The sequence below is a fragment of the Periplaneta americana genome, chromosome 16 (genome assembly GCF_040183065.1).
Source record: "Periplaneta americana isolate PAMFEO1 chromosome 16, P.americana_PAMFEO1_priV1, whole genome shotgun sequence".
Lineage (NCBI taxonomy): Eukaryota > Metazoa > Arthropoda > Insecta > Blattodea > Blattidae > Periplaneta > Periplaneta americana.
The window spans coordinates 118,181,398-118,199,491 of NC_091132.1; the positions used below are offsets into that span (position 1 = coordinate 118,181,398).

General features: G+C 35.1%; 1 protein-coding gene across 12 annotated transcripts in view; it reads left to right on the plus strand.

The window, feature by feature from the left end:
- Positions 1-580: 580 nt before the first annotated feature.
- The window catches only part of CASK (peripheral plasma membrane protein CASK), a 766,374-nt gene continuing 748,860 nt past the window's right edge, over positions 581-18,094 (plus strand). For 4 of the 12 annotated variants that reach the window (XM_069812912.1, XM_069812916.1, XM_069812913.1 and 1 more), the window contains exon 1: positions 582-1,052. In XM_069812912.1, coding sequence (XP_069669013.1) covers positions 1,017-1,052 — 36 coding nt within the window. In that variant the 5' untranslated portion in view covers positions 582-1,016. Of the gene's footprint in view, positions 1,053-1,097; positions 1,282-18,094 lie in introns of those variants that run through there. The other 8 variants (XM_069812919.1, XM_069812920.1, XM_069812923.1 and 5 more) reach the window with 5 other exon arrangements.

Here is an 18,094-nt window from a genome sequence, read left to right on the forward strand (position 1 = left end):
CTGCAGTGAATGGTTCCAGAGTTCTGAGCGCTGAAAGAGGCTTGTTTTTATAAAATACGCTAAATTTGTCACTCAACAATACGAAAACCGTTTGACTTTCGATAGTATATTTTTGCAAATGCAATGTCCTCAGCACCTTTTATAAATAGGGAAAAAATTAGAGTATAAAAAAATGCGAGGTTTCTTACTGATCGATTTCATATGGAATAGCCCATATGTATACCTGAAGTCGTCGCAGAGAGGAATTGAATTTCAGGAGGGAATTTCTGCCCCGCACAACCCTTATAACAGCGAGCTATGTTTTGGTCCAATCTAGTTTTTAGAGTGACGTCCGCAAATGAAGTGCGAAATGGAGGGAAAACGAACATTAAAAGTTGATTCCTTATTAATTGAAACAACAATGGAATGACATTGCGCTGACAAGAGACGAATACAAAAGCGCAACCGGTCTTCGTCGCCAAGACTAGAGACAGAGAGGTGCGAGGTGACGATTGGAAAAGCTGGCAAGGAGGCGGGGCGCTCTTGGTCGGTAGTCATAGCGACGCCGAGGCGCGCGGGCTCGCAGTCTTGTTTTATTGCGGTCCGGGGCCAGGCCGGGACGGCTAGTATATCGCGGGATTTGGTGAAGTGCGGACCGTACCAATTATTACAGCAATAATTAACCCACGTTGTACTCGGTTTAGTCCTAATTACACACTTAATCATAGTTATTAACTGTAACGGCATCATTAGTGCGGCATCATTCCCATCGCTCTAAATTCTTGCAATATATCAGCAATATCATTCAAAATTTTTACTCCTCTAGACATGAAGTGTTTTTCCTCCGCAACGACATTTACAAAAACTGTTATGAACTCAATATTCCCTTCCCTATTTTCTCACTTTAATAAAAATACTGTTATCGTACTTATTCTATAAAGCGATTTTTGTTTTACTCTTTTTTTATCGTTTCAAAATGCAAGAAAAGTCAACTGGAATCTTATTTCCTGTGATAATACAGTCACTTAAAGTGAAGAATGTGGCAACTTTACTGTTCGACGTCATGTAATAGAGTAAGTGACATTTTTTTCTAATTAAAGTACGGATTATTACATCATCCTCAATTACTTTACGGGATCTATCGATTAAAAAAAAATGTAGTGACGACGGGGAAGGACGTGATAACCATGGTGATGAACACAGAACTGCAAATACTGTAGTAAGAGGTTATCGATTATGAAGACGTCTTATTTCTCTTTGGAAGTTCTCACACATTAAAACCAATTCAACATGTTGTGTTATGTAAGTAAGTTCTTGCTACTGATTTTAATTAAAAATGAACTGATTGATTCTTTACTTAGAAGGGTATCTTATTACTTATGATCACTACCTAAAATTTATAGAATACTTGTATTTCAAACAGGACTACAGCATCCATTATTATTATTATTATTATTATTATTATTATTATTTATTACAAATGTGGTATTATTGTCTTCCGTGATGTTCACTGTACATATCAGCGGTCAGATTTATTATTTGATATCTTTCGAAAGCTGTATCTTGGCGATTGTGTGATGTTGCTTCACTTCTTCTATGCATATAATTTGAACTGGTAATGGAAATTACGGGAAAACGGCTGAACGGATTTTAATGAATGTCCCGTCATTTTGAAGCTTGGCATCCAAGGATTTTAAGAAAAATAGTAACTTTCAGTGTAGCGTTAGTTTTCCTACATAATTTTCCTATTTTCCAAAATCCATCTTTCGTCACTTTTGAGAACTAATTGCATTTAAACACGGCCGACTCGATGCTTGCTTCGCTTATCTTTACAAAGAAGCGAAGGAAGCATCAAGTCGGCCGTGATGTAAATAAACAAATAAACAGAATAAAATAAAACACACACCACAATAAACAATACGCTATTTTGATTACATGACCTGCAGGATTGTTGACATATTTAGAGCTCAAATTCAATTGGTTATTAAAAACTTTAAGACTCGCTAAAAATAATTTACAAGTCTGATTCTGCGGTGTATAATTATTTGAGTACATGCTGTGTATTGGATATTAAAAATCTACAAAACTTGAGGTAGTTTGATGACATTATTACCATTAGATGAATGAATGAAATATTATTATAGTTAATGCAATGATGTGACTATTTTTCATTATTATACATATTAATGCTATATTGATTATATGAAAGTGAAACGTTTTGGTGTTATATAAGTAGATGTAGATAATATCTTAAATTATATCTTCATTTCTGGCGGCTATTATATAAGATAATAATATTGTTATTAACAAGCAAATATTTTTATAGTTATTAATCAAGTGGGGTTGGGTCTTTTTCATATACTTAATAGCGGTGTGGTGTAGATACTTTCGTTATATGCGTCACTCTCTTCAGTATTGGCTCGAGAGAGCGCAAAAATTACAGTTCCTGAAGAAAGACCAAAAGGTATTACTTACTGATAAAATGAGAGGCCTACAAAATTTTGTAGCCTCCCGATCATTTTAGCAAGATCTATCAGCAGCATAAAATGATTTTACCTTCTACATTTCAAGCTCTACATGCAGCAGCTATACTAAGATGCTATGTCTATTGTTCGAAGTCTATTGCTTTACTCCCACATGAAAAACCCACTGATCCTCCTGACATTGTTACTTGCGTTTTCGCGTTTAAACTAAACAACTGAAGGTGGATAGGTTCAAGAAAAAGTACTTGACATAAAAAAAAAACATTCAGAGGGAGTATATTTCATTATTATGGAAGCAAATAATTTTCAAAATGTTTGATATTCTTCATTGAAAATAAATTTGAAAATTTTTATTTTAACGTCTAATGAACTTACTCGTAGTTTGCAGCATTTGCTGCACAAGCCACTAGTATAATAATAAATGTGTTCAGTTCTTAGTGATATTATTAGACCACGGAATTTTATGCACTAAAAGACTTGAAAATGTGCACGCAACTATGCTGTAAAAACTTTTTACTTTACTTAGTCGATCCTCTTCTACCACCTGGTGTAGAGGTTTTACAAAGACCCTTCCATATCACGGTCCTGAGCAATGGACCTTGCCTCTTTCCATTCGACCCCTCTCTCCCGCATGCTATCTTGGTTTCCTTGTTCCCAGGTCTTACTTTAGGTCTTTTTCCCCCCATTCTAACTTCCCACTCTATTTTTGGGTACCTTTCATTCTAGCCAGATGTCCAAACCACCTTAATTGTGATAATTTTATTTGTTCTACGAAAGGATCAATTCCTAGACCTAGCCTTATTGTTTGGTTCCGTATTCTATCTCTTCTACTTTTTCCTTCTATTCTTCTTAAATATCTCATTTCCATGGCTTGTGGTTGACTCTTATGTTTGGAGGTCAGAGACCATGTCTCGGCTCCATGTATTAATGTGGGGATATACGTGGTTTTATATACTGTTCGTTTAGTTTTCTTGGAGACTTCTATGCTGTAAAAACTGATATAATATGAGCATATAATAGAAATATATGCAGTAAAATACACTTTAGAGGTTTAATAATGTGACATGAATGAAAATAACTTACAATAGGCCTAATAATTGTCATCAAGGCATCATCATTTTTATTATACGGTAGGCTATCTGTTTTTTCTATAAATGTATTAATTGCCGATTTTATATACATAGCCTATTTGAATTGGTACATTTTAAACTTTCTTTGCTTTTCATGTAATTATTAAGGCAGTAAACAACCAACGATTTCTCTAGGTTCTCTACTATGAAACTTCTTTTATTTCTTACAATTAGTTTAAATGCGAGAACGATCTCTCTGTATCACGTGATAAGATTGACACATACTTGTAAGCAGAAATGTTCCGAATTTCACATTTTTCATTGAGAATGTTAGCAATTTGAGTCATTTCTTTGTGGCCAATATTATTCTCTAACACTCGCTTAAATTTTGCAGCCACTACTTTACCTTGTGATCTAGAAACTGCTTACAGTGAATCTTTTACCTTTTGTACGACAAGGAATTTTGTTAGGGGAGTACTCACGTTTTCCAGCATGATGACGCTGCTGCTCTCTATCCTGGAGGAGTTAGCAGCCACATAAGAAAGCTCGTTCCGGAGGTTTTTTTTTCACATAATTCTTAATCTATATATATATATATATGTGTATATATATAATTTGAACTGGTAATGGAAATTACTGGAAAAGGGCTGAACGAATTTTAATGAATGACCCGTCATTTTGAAGCTTGGCATCCAAGGATTTTCAGAAAAATAGTAACTTTCAGTGAAACGTTAGTTTTCCTTCATAATTTTTCTAATTTCCAATATCCATCTTTCGTCAGTTTTGAGAACTAATTAATTGTATTTCAATATAAAACAAAACACACGCTGCAATAAACAATAGGCTATTACACTAAGGCCATGACACTGCAGCATTGCTGACATATTTAGAGCTGAAGTTCAATTGGTTATTAAAAAGTTCAAGACTTACTAAAAATAATTTACAGGTCTGATTCTGCGGTGTGTAATTTTCTGAGTACCGCTGTGTATTGGATATTAAAATCTACAAATCTTGAGCTGGTTTGATGACATTATTACCATTAGAAATTAAATATTATTATAGTTAATGCCATGATGTGACTATTTTTCATTAATTATACATATTATTGGTATATTGATGATATGAAAGTGAAACGTTTTGAGGTTATATAAGTAGATGTAGATAATTTCTTAAATTAGATCTTCATTTCTATAATTTACCGAGTGGCGGCTATAAAGTATTGTACAGTATATAAATCTACAAAACGTACGTATAATAATAATATTGTTATTAAAAATCAAATATTTGTATAGTTATTAATCAAGTGGGGTTGAGTCTTTTTCATATACTTAATGGTGGTGTGGTGTAGATATTTATATGCGTCATTCTCTTCAATATTGGCAAAAATTACAGTTCCTAAGGAAAGACCAAAAGGTATTACTTACTGATAAAATAAGAAGCCTACAAAATTATGTAGTCTCCCGATCATTTCAACAAGATCTCTTAGCAGGATAAAATGATTTTACCCTCTACATTTCAAGCTCTACATGCAACAGCTATAGCCTACCAAGATGCTATGTCTATTGTTCGAAAGCATAGAAAACCTGACTTTTTTTAACATTCACCTACAATCCACAATGACCTGAAATAGCTATTGCTTTACTCCCACATGAAAAACCCACTGATCGTCCTGACATGACTTGCGTTTTCGCGTTGAAACTCAAAAACTGAAGGTGGATAGGTACAAGAAAAAGTATTTGGCGTAAGAAAACCATTCAGAGGGAGTATGTTTCATTATTACGAAAGCAAATAACTTTCAAAATGTCTGGTATTCTTCATTGAATATAAATTTGAAATATATAATTTGAACTGGTAATGCAAATTACGGGAAAACGGCTGAACGGATTTTAATACATGACCCCTCATTTTGAAGCTTGGAACTTTTTCATAAAAATAGTAGTTTTCAGTGAAATGTCAATTTTTCAACATAATTTTCCTATTTTCCAAAATGCATCTGTCGTCAGTTTTGAGAACTAGCTAAACTAGCTAATAGCATTTCAGAATAAAATAAAACACACACTACAGTAAACAATATTACACGAAGGCCATGATCTACAAAAATGCTGACATATTTAGAGCTCAAATTAAATTGGTTATTAAAACTTAACTTACTAAAAATAATTTACAGGTTCGATTCTGTGGTGTGTAATTTTCTGGGTACAGCTGTGTATTGGATATTAGAAACTACAAAACTTGAGGTGGTTTGATGACATTATTACTATTAGAAATGAAATATTATTGTAGTTAATGCTATGATGTGACTATTTTTCATTAATTATACATATTAATGCTATATTGATATGAAAGTGAAACGTTTTGGGGTTATTTAAGTAGATGTAGAGAATAACTTAAATTAGATTTTGATTTCTATAATTTACTGAGTGGCGGCTGTATAGTATATATATTATGTGTTACTGAAAGCTATAAAACTTACGTAAGATAATAATATTATTAAAAATCAAATATTTTATAGTTATTAATCAAGTGGGGTTGGGTCTTTTTCATATATTTAATGGCGGTGTGGTGTAGATATTTATATGCGTGGTTCTCTTCAGTATTAGCTCGAGAGAGAGTATCTTTCATTATTATGGAAGCAAATAACTTTCAGAATGTCTGGTATTCTTCATTGAAAATAAATCTGAAAAATGTTTATTTGAACGTCTAATGAACTTAGTTTGCAGCATTTGCTGCACAAGCCACTAGTTTTTATATAACTTGGAAATTATTCTTATTCTAATCAGAGAGAAATTTTGAAATTAGATAATAAATCGGGAAAAAGAAGGAAAGATGTTAAATATATATATAACTTATATGTGCATTTAAGTATTCAAAGTAAAAATATATAATATGCATTTAAAAGGGAAAACTGTCAAAATATGCATTTATACAAAATGAAGTTGGCTTCCTTCGAACGTAAAAACCATGATCGACAAAGATCCACTTCTAATTTTTCAATACGCCAAATCAATAAAAACATGCATTTGCATGAAGTTCCGCGGTATAGTTATTGTTATCGCTGTGACTACTTACTGCTGGTACTAGAATTAAAAATAGTAATTTTTACAATTGCGAGCTATCTACTTTCTATCAAAAACACTTTTAGAGGAGTTAAATTGAATTGTCTGTTAATCCCGGGTGATGGCATGGCTTTTCTCGTTACCAAATTTCCTGAATGGCCCCGGGGTCCACTCAGCCTCTGTCAAATTGAAAACAGGGCCTCTTCCGAGGAGCGGTGTCGACCACACCACCTCACTCGCACTCTATAATAGTGCCGAGGTCATAAAAGCTTGATGCTCTATCTGCGTACCGCCAATCTGCCTTCAAAGGTACAACCAGAGCCATCTTCAGTTACAAGCCGGAGCATGGATAGGTTTGGCAACGCTGAGTGGAGGCGGGCAGAGGCGAACTAATGGCATGACGTTTGACTTTTTAGTGCAGTGATGTCAAAGCAAGCGCATTTTTCTGACCTTGAAGTCGTGCGCGGGCAGCAAGCGGTATATATGGAAAGAGGAAGGGCTGTGTATATGAATAAGCAGCCTGTTGGATTAAGAAAACAGTGGTGCACAAACTTCAAACGGAACGTGAAATTTTATGTCGTTATTTTTATATGACTTCTTTCTGTGTCATATTATCTATATTGTCTGTAAAACAAAAGTACTAATACTGATTTCTTAATATTGCACTTGTGTTTTAAATCTTAATAACATAATAGAGAGTTAAGAAGGAATATTCACTTAAATTCCATAGTAGTATAATATTATACTGTATTAAGTGGATGAAACACATCATTCATAAAGAAAGTGATATTCCAAAGAAAGAGATTGAGTATGACATGATAAGTTGGACTTTATACTGGTGGTATCTTTAGCCTTACAATTGAATCAGTCGGAGCTAAAAGGAACTAAGTCACTTTTCACAACTTTTTAACAGAAGCAAAAAACATTCCACTAATAACAAAAATATAATATTTTTATGTTGTAGAAGACAAACGAATATTTAAAAGTCTTAATTCCTTCTTCCACCGTTCGATGCGCATGACATACGTTGTTCAAATTGTTGCATAACCCAAAACTGCATATTTTGACTTAGTTCCTTTTAGCTCCGACCGATTCAGTTGTAATCAATAAACTAATCAAAACAATATTACAGTACAAAGCAAAGTTACCTAGGTACTGTATCTGTTTTAAGTGTAACTGATATTACATAACAAAACTCTTATCGCATTATGCTTTTAAGGTGATATTTGTGAGCAACTTCCTATTATCAGAATATCAAATTATTTTCTCGAAATCTGCTGAAGCTATAGAGCTGACATTTTTACAACACATGTGCACGTATCTTTTGCTTATGATGTAACAGTAGTTGCTTTGTTAATTCATTTCCTTACAAACAATTTCCATGCGAATATTTTCAAAATTTTCAATACACTATCTTCAGTAATACGTATATACGGTATATTAGATTTACGAAAACATTCTGTAAGGCTACTAAATAAATAGGCCTATACCTGAAAATTTCGCTTTTCTATACGAAAAGTTGATAAAATATTTCTTTTGAATAAAAAATCAAACTTGTGAAAAATGAGCATTAAAATTAAAACTTACATTCTTACAATGCACTTATACTTCCCAGGCAAATCTAAAAATTAACATGGATACAGTTTTAATAAGTTCTCTTCCCTTTATCTATTGAATCAGTGCTGGCCATCCCTGAATATAGCTCGACCAAGCGGCTTATACCACCTCTTTCGTCTGTCTCTTTCCTTTCCGCTGTAAAGCGCTCAGGCTCTCCTGGGCTCTAAAGCGCGCGCTTGCTCCTGTGGGCATCAATTGACATGCCTGTTTTAGTGTTTTGATTTCGTTGTCACATGTACATTTTCGACATTGATATAAAACTAAGTCCATATGATCAAGATTCAGTGTATTGATGTACAGTTACCCTTAAAAGGAATGAGACGACTCTTGGTCGTCGGAAGTTAAAGTTCTACAGCGCGGTTCACTCGATATCGACGTAACGATACATAACATGAGAAATACAGCAAGAATTGTTACGAGGACCACAACAACGACAAGGACCAAAATAAGAATCACGAAGAAGACAGCCATTTAAGGCCACGATTTCACAACATAGCTAGGGTCACAAGCTATCATTGCTTCTCTGTACCGAATGGCAAATGCCTGCTATAGGATCTACATTCTAGACTGCTGTTGTCACTGTCTTGTCTCGGTAGCTCATATAGTAGCGTGTCGGTTCCACTGCTTAACCGAAACGTCTCGTGTTCGATCCCAGGTGAAACTTTTTTTTATTGAGGTGTAATTAATTTCTTCAGAGTTCCTAGACTATCTAATTTGTCGAAAAATATGAATAATTTATGCCCAATTTCTGGGTCTTACAAGTGGGCTGAACCTCGTCATAAAAAAATAAATCTTACTTGGAAGTTAAGAGTATTTTTCCTCAAGCAAAAATCACAAGAAACAAAAAGAGACCTGTCAACTTAAAATCTTGTCCACATGCCATCAGCTTCTATTACAGCTCTAAGTCGGTCCGGCATGGATGTCACGAGATTTTGGAATAAATTCTAATTCCCGGCGAGATCTTCCCAGGTTTCAACAACTTGATCCCACAATTCGTCTCGATTTCGAGGGCGTCGGTGGGCATAGGTGGCTATCCTTCTCTTTTTCAATTCCGCCCATAAATTTTTGATGACATTCAAATCAGGTGACTTCGGAGGCCAATTAATGATTTCGATCTCGGGTCTACTTTGAAACCATATTTGAATGCTTGCGGCATAGTGCACGGGATGGTTATCCTGTTGGAACAGCAATGTTCCTTCGGGAAAACGTTCTAGGGGCGGAAGGAAGGAATATATTTTCCAGAATGTGCTCGTAAGTTCCCGTATTAAACCGGCCATCGATGCGTTCTATAACGCCAGGTCCATCGCAAGACATCCACCCCAACACGATATTACAGTCTACTACATACAGTCACGAAGCTTGAGTTTTGAGGGTGCTAGAAACAATAGACTGTGACGGTACTATTTTGCATTGCCTGTAATGACGCGGTATTAGCGATACTAGTGGTGAGCAACAATCTAATGTTTGCATATTTACTACGTATTGAGCTTCGCGACTGTATATACTAGACTGTGACAATATGCTAAAGCGCCCCGTTCTTTCACGTCGGTGCACATAGCGCTGATCGTGTCGGAGACCATCCTCACGATAGCCACGGACAGGACTTTCGTAATCACTCGAGATGGTTGTTTCGTCGGAGAAAATTACATTTCTCCAATCGAAATCCACTCGATTGGTAGCGAAGGCAAGACGGTCGACAGCTTGTGCTTCCCCCAATATTTCCATTTGCGCAGCCCTCCGGCTCCTAATACCGCGGTTCCTCAACCTGCTGATCACAGTCTGTGAAGAACCGGGAAAGTTAGATGCTGCTCTTATTTCGTTAGCAGTCCGAAAGCGGTTCTGTCGAACTTCCTCGAATAAAAGAGCATCCTCTTCCAATGAAGAAATCCGGGGACGCCCAGGAATAGGGCGATTTTCGACCTCCCCTAAATTTTGGTAACGATGAACCCACCTCTCGGCTGTACTTCCAGAAACACCGACCAAACGGCCAGAAGATCTAGCCCCATATCCAGCCCCAACTAGAGTTATAACTCGCTGTCTCATGTCACGTCGGTTCGCCATTAAGATGAGAAATGAAGGATGATGATAATACTTTAGTGTAGACAATGACTATTTAACGAGATATAGAATTATTGAAATAAGGGTCATCTTGCACAGTAAGAGTTAATAAATCAACTCTAACTTAAATATCTAAATAACAGTATATAACAGGAAGTCCAATTGTTGCGAAGCTAATCAAATTAAATCTAATTACATTAAGTACACAAACCCCAAGTTATGACACCACATTGCTACAGCTAAATTGTAGGTTATTAACATAAGCATTGAATAGGTCCGTGGTTGTGCGTTGGACGACAAAACGAAACATCGAAAGTTCGAATCTTGCCGAGGAATGTAATTTCTTGCTTTTTATAATGTAAATCAGACTTCTAACTACAATCATTCATATTTCTTAATATTTATATAGCCAACATTGAATTTGTAAAGAAAAGACTTTAGAAATCTCATATGGAATTTGTGATCTGTAGTGACATAAACATAGATTATCTCTCGGAACTTTTCCGTAAAAGTAAATTAAATTCACTCCTTGAAACTGGAAACCTTAGTCGTAGACTCATTTTCTTACCAGCATACAAGCTGAAGTAGCACAGCCATTGATAAAAGTTTTGTACACTGAATTAGACTGAATTCCTATTCGGCAGCACCTGTAATCAATGGCTTGTATGAACATGATAAACAAATCCTGTTTCCAATGTTACTGAACAATTTCAAAATATTAATTTAATAACTAAAAAAGGGTCGTAAATGCTGTATCTAGTGATTATTTACATTTATGTCTACAAAATGAATCTTGGAAAAACGTATATGTTACTGGTACTACTGATATTAAAGTAAATGTATTTTTCACTTCATTTCAGAATCACTTCAGTGGATGTTCTCCACTCAATGTTGTGAAAAAATTCAAAAGTAAAAACATGTAGATAATGCAGGGACTTAAAAATCTCATGTATTAAAAAGAAGAATCTATATGTAATGAGCTGCAATGTAGCTATCCTCATATTCTTAAATACTACAAGAAGTACAGTGTAATTTATCAAAATTTATGAAAGAGGGAAATGGAACACATTTGAATAGAAAAGCACAAAATCCAGATAATGCAATTAAAGCTATTCGGAATATTATTAAAGTTAAACTTGTAGACATCCTAAAAAAGAAAATATTTTTTCATTAAAATTAGTGATTATAAAGTAGAGGATCCCAAATCTATTGCAAATTCTTTTAACGTCTTATAGTATATAGTACAGAAATATTATTGACAACTTAAACATTCAAGATTTTGCAAAAGATACTGCAATTAGTTGCTTAACACATGCATTTAATAGTTAGTATTAATATATGTAATTAATCAATAACTGCAACAGTGCTTATACATTCAATGATAACATTAATTAAATTGAATGCACATTAAATTAAACACGTAGATAAAATAGTTAAAATCAACTGAAGGGATGAGAATGAAATAATCCAAAGCCACACTTTTAACAAAAATTGTTTTGTGCGAGTGAATTTATTACACATATGGGAAAGCTTCTAATAAAATATTGTAATAATTACTCAACAAATGACATGGCCTAAGGACTCTAGCAATTACATTGTATGTGTGTGTGTGTGTGTGTATAAATGCATTCATTAGATTAACGTTTACAATATTATAACTTGTAATTTTGTATTGTCTGTGATCATTAACACTTAAAACTTGTAAAACTCTATTTCAAAGTTATTTAAACAAAAAAAAAAATCGTTGGGTAGACTAGGAATCGAACTCGCACTCATCTAACGAGACGCAGAAGTCTTAGAGTCTGAGCTATGGAAACGACACGAAAGCATTCCTTTCTGTGCGGAGTGTCGATCTAGTCATGAAGGTCCATTGTCGATTTAACTACACGATTTACTTATATATTTATCTCTTATTTACGTAATATTATCATATTTTTTGCAGTTTTTGAAGTGAATTTCGGAACGATGCTAGTAAGAAACCAAATAGCCTGAATTTAAGTAACTCATTATTCGTTATCTTGTGTATCAGTGCTCTGGTCTCCGATCATGCGCAGTGTCTTACATCTGAGACTTAGGAATATTCAATCGTCTCATTCCTTTTCAGGGAAACTGTACGTAATTTATTACGGAAACCGAAATGGTATTTTATTTGAGTTTCAGAATACTGCGTAAGTACTTGCATACAGCCACTTATAACTTAAAAAATTAAAAGCATTCGTGTTTTTTTATTGATGGTACAAGGGAAAATAAATAAATAAATGTTACTTGTACCAAAAATAAATAAAATAACGACGTACTTTCGCAGTTCCATATTCCAATCAATTAACCATTATATGGCTAGTAAATTGACAATATTTTGCCGCTTTATGTTGTTTCACCTCTGACGTCAAAGGTCTAGGATATCATATAGGCTACAATTTAATTTCATGTGATTATCTGTCGTGCTTTTCTATAAATATTTCAGATGCCCAGGAAGCCAGTTTTAGTTTGAACCTCGCCAGTTACCATAACAATACTGTTATTCTAAATTATTTGTTACAATTTTTCTAAGATATAATTTTAAATAGGCCAAGGCCAAGGTCAAGTATAAAGATCTATAAAAATGAAGAAACATACCTTCAACATAATACGTAACAAAACACATAATTATCTATTAAGTACGTGCCAATTAGCGTAAACTCGGTGAACTTTAAATCCTGTAAATACGAAGTGAAAAGAAACATGTTTATAACTAATTTATTACAAAAGAAATAATATTAATAAACAAACCTTGAAAACCAACATAGTGAGTGTATGCATCTACAAATTATAGGTAGTTCTGACATATAGCAGGCATTCCGAATCTTCAACAAAAATGCAATATTTATGGGATCACAAAACAGTTGTTTACAAGGAACTTGAAAATCAACGGCGTAACTTTATTGATGTAGCAGGCGAGACCCAACAATTTGGCCAGAATTCTGATACACCACAAACCACAAGTAAGACTATAAAAATGTAGTTTGTACACTATTTAATATTTAGAAGAATTCTTAAATCATTTCGTTATTAATAATAACCGTAAAAATTGCTAAAGACTGCAGTCATATTTTCATTTATTGCCTTGTTTTTATCGCCAACACGCACTTAATTAATAATAAATCAACAATTAACGTTTGGTACGACCACGAACATAATTCCATCGACACACACTTATATTGTAACATTAATTTACATTGAAAATCGGCATTAGCACAAACACGTGTTCTGTTCCGTTTGACAGTTAATTACAGTGTTGCCGACGTGTGGCTCCGGCTTGTAACTGAAGAAGGCTCTGGCATAGCCTGTGCATTAGATTCGTAATTACTTGAAAAATGTGTTTGTTACATTCAAATTCACTCAGTTACGTCATCATCATCATCAACACACATAGGCTCCTGTTACATCCCCAATTGAGATGAACCGTCTGTCCATGTTTTCTGGTCCTCACATATTTTATCGACATACAGTTTATAGGAAATTAATAGACTTTGTAATTATGTGATCTGAATTTAATTACAGCGAATATTTAATTAGTGAACCTTAATAGTCCACACCTGTGGGGTAACGGTTAGTGCGTCTGGCCGCGAAACCAGTTGGCCCGAATTCGATTGAAGTTGGGAAAGTTCCGTGGTTGAGGTTTTTTTTTTTCGGGGCTTTCCCTGAACGCAATATGAGCAAATGCTGGATAACTATCGGTGCTGGACCCCGGACTCATTTCACCGGCATTATCACCTTCATTCCATTCAGACGCTAAATTATCTAAGATGTTGATAAAGCGTCGTAAAATAAACCTACTAAAAATAAAAAAAAAGAACCTTAATAATGCTGGCCTTCTATTTAAACGACGAATACCTGTGTATATAAGTTATTCAGGGGGAGCAGAGAGGTCTTACACTCTCTCCTAATCACATTTATAAATTTAAGAGAAATATAATTTTAATATGTTCGTGCTCAAGTATACCTCGTTACTGATATATGAATCGCCTTTAATTTGAGTGACATTTTTATACTATGCAATCTGCGTAATTTTATGCTTGATGTAAACCTATTCATTATTTTTATAATATGCTTACATACCGGTATTTCTCAACTGAAGATTCTTGTGTGCATTGTCATTGTCCATCCAACGTCGTAGCTCCTATGATAATAAATCAAACGCACTGTAATTGAGCAAATAATTGAGCGGCAAATAACGTCCTCGTGTGCTTTCTGCGAACGCCAACGAAAGAGCCAAAATGGCGGGCGATTATATTATTTATCGAGCCTTAAGAAATGAATAACGTCTTCATCAGCGAATCACAAGACGCACACGTTTAAATGTTGCCGACCTGCAACGCGATTGGCTGCCGGAAATTAGAGCGGCGGGACTATAAATGAAGGATTCAATTAGCCTATATCTCGTCTTTTAATTATTTCTGTGCTTTAAGAGTGATATTTAAGGAATTGCAATTACAATTGTCTTATCATCTCTATATAATTTCTGTATCTAAAAAATTACATAAAGGGTTACGGAGTATGAATTGATATAAATTGACCGTTTTGAAGTGTTCGTACTGTAAATTTGTCTAGACTGGCTGCTATCAATAAATCTGTTTATTTATTAATACAATACTATTGTTATTTTCATCGCAAGTAATACATTGTGTGTTCACTGGTCGCCTTTTGATATGAAGTTTACGTCATTCCATGTTAGGTTCGGAAGTTTCTTCCGTCGGCATTATTTACATGTCCAAGGGATGCCTTATTTATAAACCCAACGTGAGAGAGCAGCAGTTGCCAGCATATTGGATCTCGCAAACAAGCTGGTGTTATCTTGCGGAAACAGACTTTTCCGTTCACGAGACGTGTTCTTCCAGACATGAAATTCGCATGTGTCTGTTGTGCTTACCGACTTTGATTCTATTTTCGTGTGTTAAGCTTCTCATAAATATAATAAATACGTTTAGTAGGTCTACATGAAGATGTGAATCAAGGTTGCTAATGGTTGAAGTTCGCTGTGCCCCATATAATAGCTTTTCCTTGGACCGGGCTTCGATTATGGTCAGGAAAATTGAGACTTAATGCTCTTTCAATTGAAACCAACTGTGAGTTTTGTCTCGTGTTATCCCGCGGTGACTTGTTATGTTTTTTATAGGTTAGGTTAGGTCACGGTGGCTAAGGGCGGGTTAGGACGACCCTTTGCACGTTGGCTATACTGAGGCCTATTGTGCACCCCGAATTGTATAGGATGAATGAGGATGAGGGTGTACCAACCAGAGTGCTGCATTGGAGTTAAATCGCTCGCTTGACTCGCTCGAGTGTCGCACCCTCGAGTGAGATACGATCGGTCGTGATACGCTCGTAATAAATAGAAGCACAGTACAAGGTCATCTCACCGACATGTCTTATCTTGTATGGAAGGCGACAGATAAGATACACATATGAAAAGTCCACTGCAAGAATGATGGATGTCACTTTTTTGTCGAAAATGAACCAAGACTGTCAATGCATAGCTTAAGACATATAGAATGTACATAGAGAGTTATATGGCATTAACACTGATAGTAATTGTCCAGTAATGATCGGAAAATCATAGTTAAGTTTTGAGCGCTAAGCATTTCAAACTTTCAATTGCTTCTCCTGCAAAATGTATTCCAAATGACATCCATCATTCTTGCAGTGGACTCTTCATATCTTTTGCTCACACGGTAAAAATAAGGCTTTATTTTCTGCGTCTGTGACAAACGTTTAATAGAACAGTCAATGGAACGTACCAAAACAGGAACATGAAGTTAATAATAAAATAGTATGAAAAAATCGGTATATAGTTATTATTCCTAATTAATAATTATTCAATATTTGATTTACCACATATATAATATGACAGGTCCATACATAGTGTTCCGCCTATAGGCTATACTGCGACAATGTAGAAACGTTTTACAAAATATTATTGATATAGCAGTAGATTAATAACAATATTAGTACAGAGATAACGTCACAGAAAATATAATAAAACGAATAATCATGCTGCACAACTGTTACAGACGCAAAGATTGATACACTAATTATTAGAGATTATTATTATTATTATTATTATTATTATTATTATTATTATTATTATTATTATTACTAGAAAACTTGATACAGTTCTTGCATTATCGTGATTGTGTTCTCCGTTTATAATAATTACATTTACATCCAATAACATCTATCAGATGTGGCAAAAACAAAATCACTCCTGTGTGGGGGGGGGGGAAATTACCTACAACAATTCTACTACATTTTAAAAGAAATTTTGTAGTTGTACTATGGAGAGGTTAGTTTTGAAATGATAAACATCTATGATGTTACTACACAGTTCATCATTGTAACAAGAACGAATGTCTAACGCTCGGCTTATACCGTTCGAGGATTTATCGCTCGTGACAATTTTACCCATCATGCATGTGCGCTACCTATCGAATTATGCTATGAACTACTTGGCGCTCGAGCGAAAACGTCCGATGCAGACCTCTGGTACACACCCACCAGCCGCATGTGATCCCTCACCCGCTCACCCAATGGGGCCTCCTACCCTCCCTGCTCTAAGTTCATACCGCCAAGATGACCAAGCATCACTCCAACGGCCGTTCTAAGGTGTCGAAGCGCCCTTGGAAGTGCTCTTAAGCAATGAATCCTGGCAGAGATATTGCGGAAGGCTGGGAACCCAGGAACGGTTGCATAGAGGACGCCCCCTCCCGTAAGCGGATGAAGACATGCGTCTTGATGTGAATATGTCTATTGAATGAGATGAGGAAGGTGAGTGATATGATACGAAATCTAAATTCTTTTTCTACACTTGAGGGGAAGGGAAAATGAACCGTGGCAATGAAAATTCCAACCCAGCATTTGCCTAAGTAACTGTGGAAAGCCAGTCATGTTGGTCGGTCCGGGAATCGAACCACGGACCTCCCGAATGCGAGTCCCATACGATAAGCATTAACCAACTCGCTTGATTTATTTATTATTTTTTATAACTTAAAATCAAGTTATCCTGTCGTTTATAAATACGTATTTTTTTTTTATTTAATGTATTATTTTGGCGAGATTAGTCTGAAGATTGGGCCTGGCATCTCGTATTACCTTTTCGATTGCAGTGATATTTTACTGCTTAATTAACTTATTATTCCTAGAACATGAATTTTACCAGCAATCGAAAAGTATTGGGAATAAATTTGGAAAAGAAAAAAAAAAAGTTTCCTTCCCAGGCAGGATTCGAACCGCGAAAGTCTTAGTTACCAGTCTATGATGCTCTGGAGTGAACAAGGCTCTGAAATCAGCTACAAGGGTCGGTCCGGTTTTTTTGCCACTACTGTATATATCCACGGTAAATTATGCAATGTATTATGTTGACTATTTCGTTTATATGACGTCATTCCATTTTCGACCAATGAAGTGTAATGAAATTTTGAATTCCAACCAATCACAGTCACACTTTGCGATAATTTTTGCAGCTAGATTTTTCGCTATCAATTTATGGCATGGTCGTTCTTTTATTTTGTCGTTGTCGCCAACTGTTTCCCCATAAATTGATGATCATGAATACATTAAGATGCAACTACACGATTAAACTTTTCTTTCAACTTTAAAGCGATGAATGCAAGATTGATATTTAATATTAATATACAGGGTGTTTCAAAGATACGGGGCATAATTTCAGGTATGTATTTCCCACATGTAGACAATCAAAATAGTTCATTACAACATGTGTCCGGAAATGCTTCATTTCCGAGTTATGGCCTTCACAACATTGAAATTCACCGGAACGCTTTTCTTTCCGCATCGCATA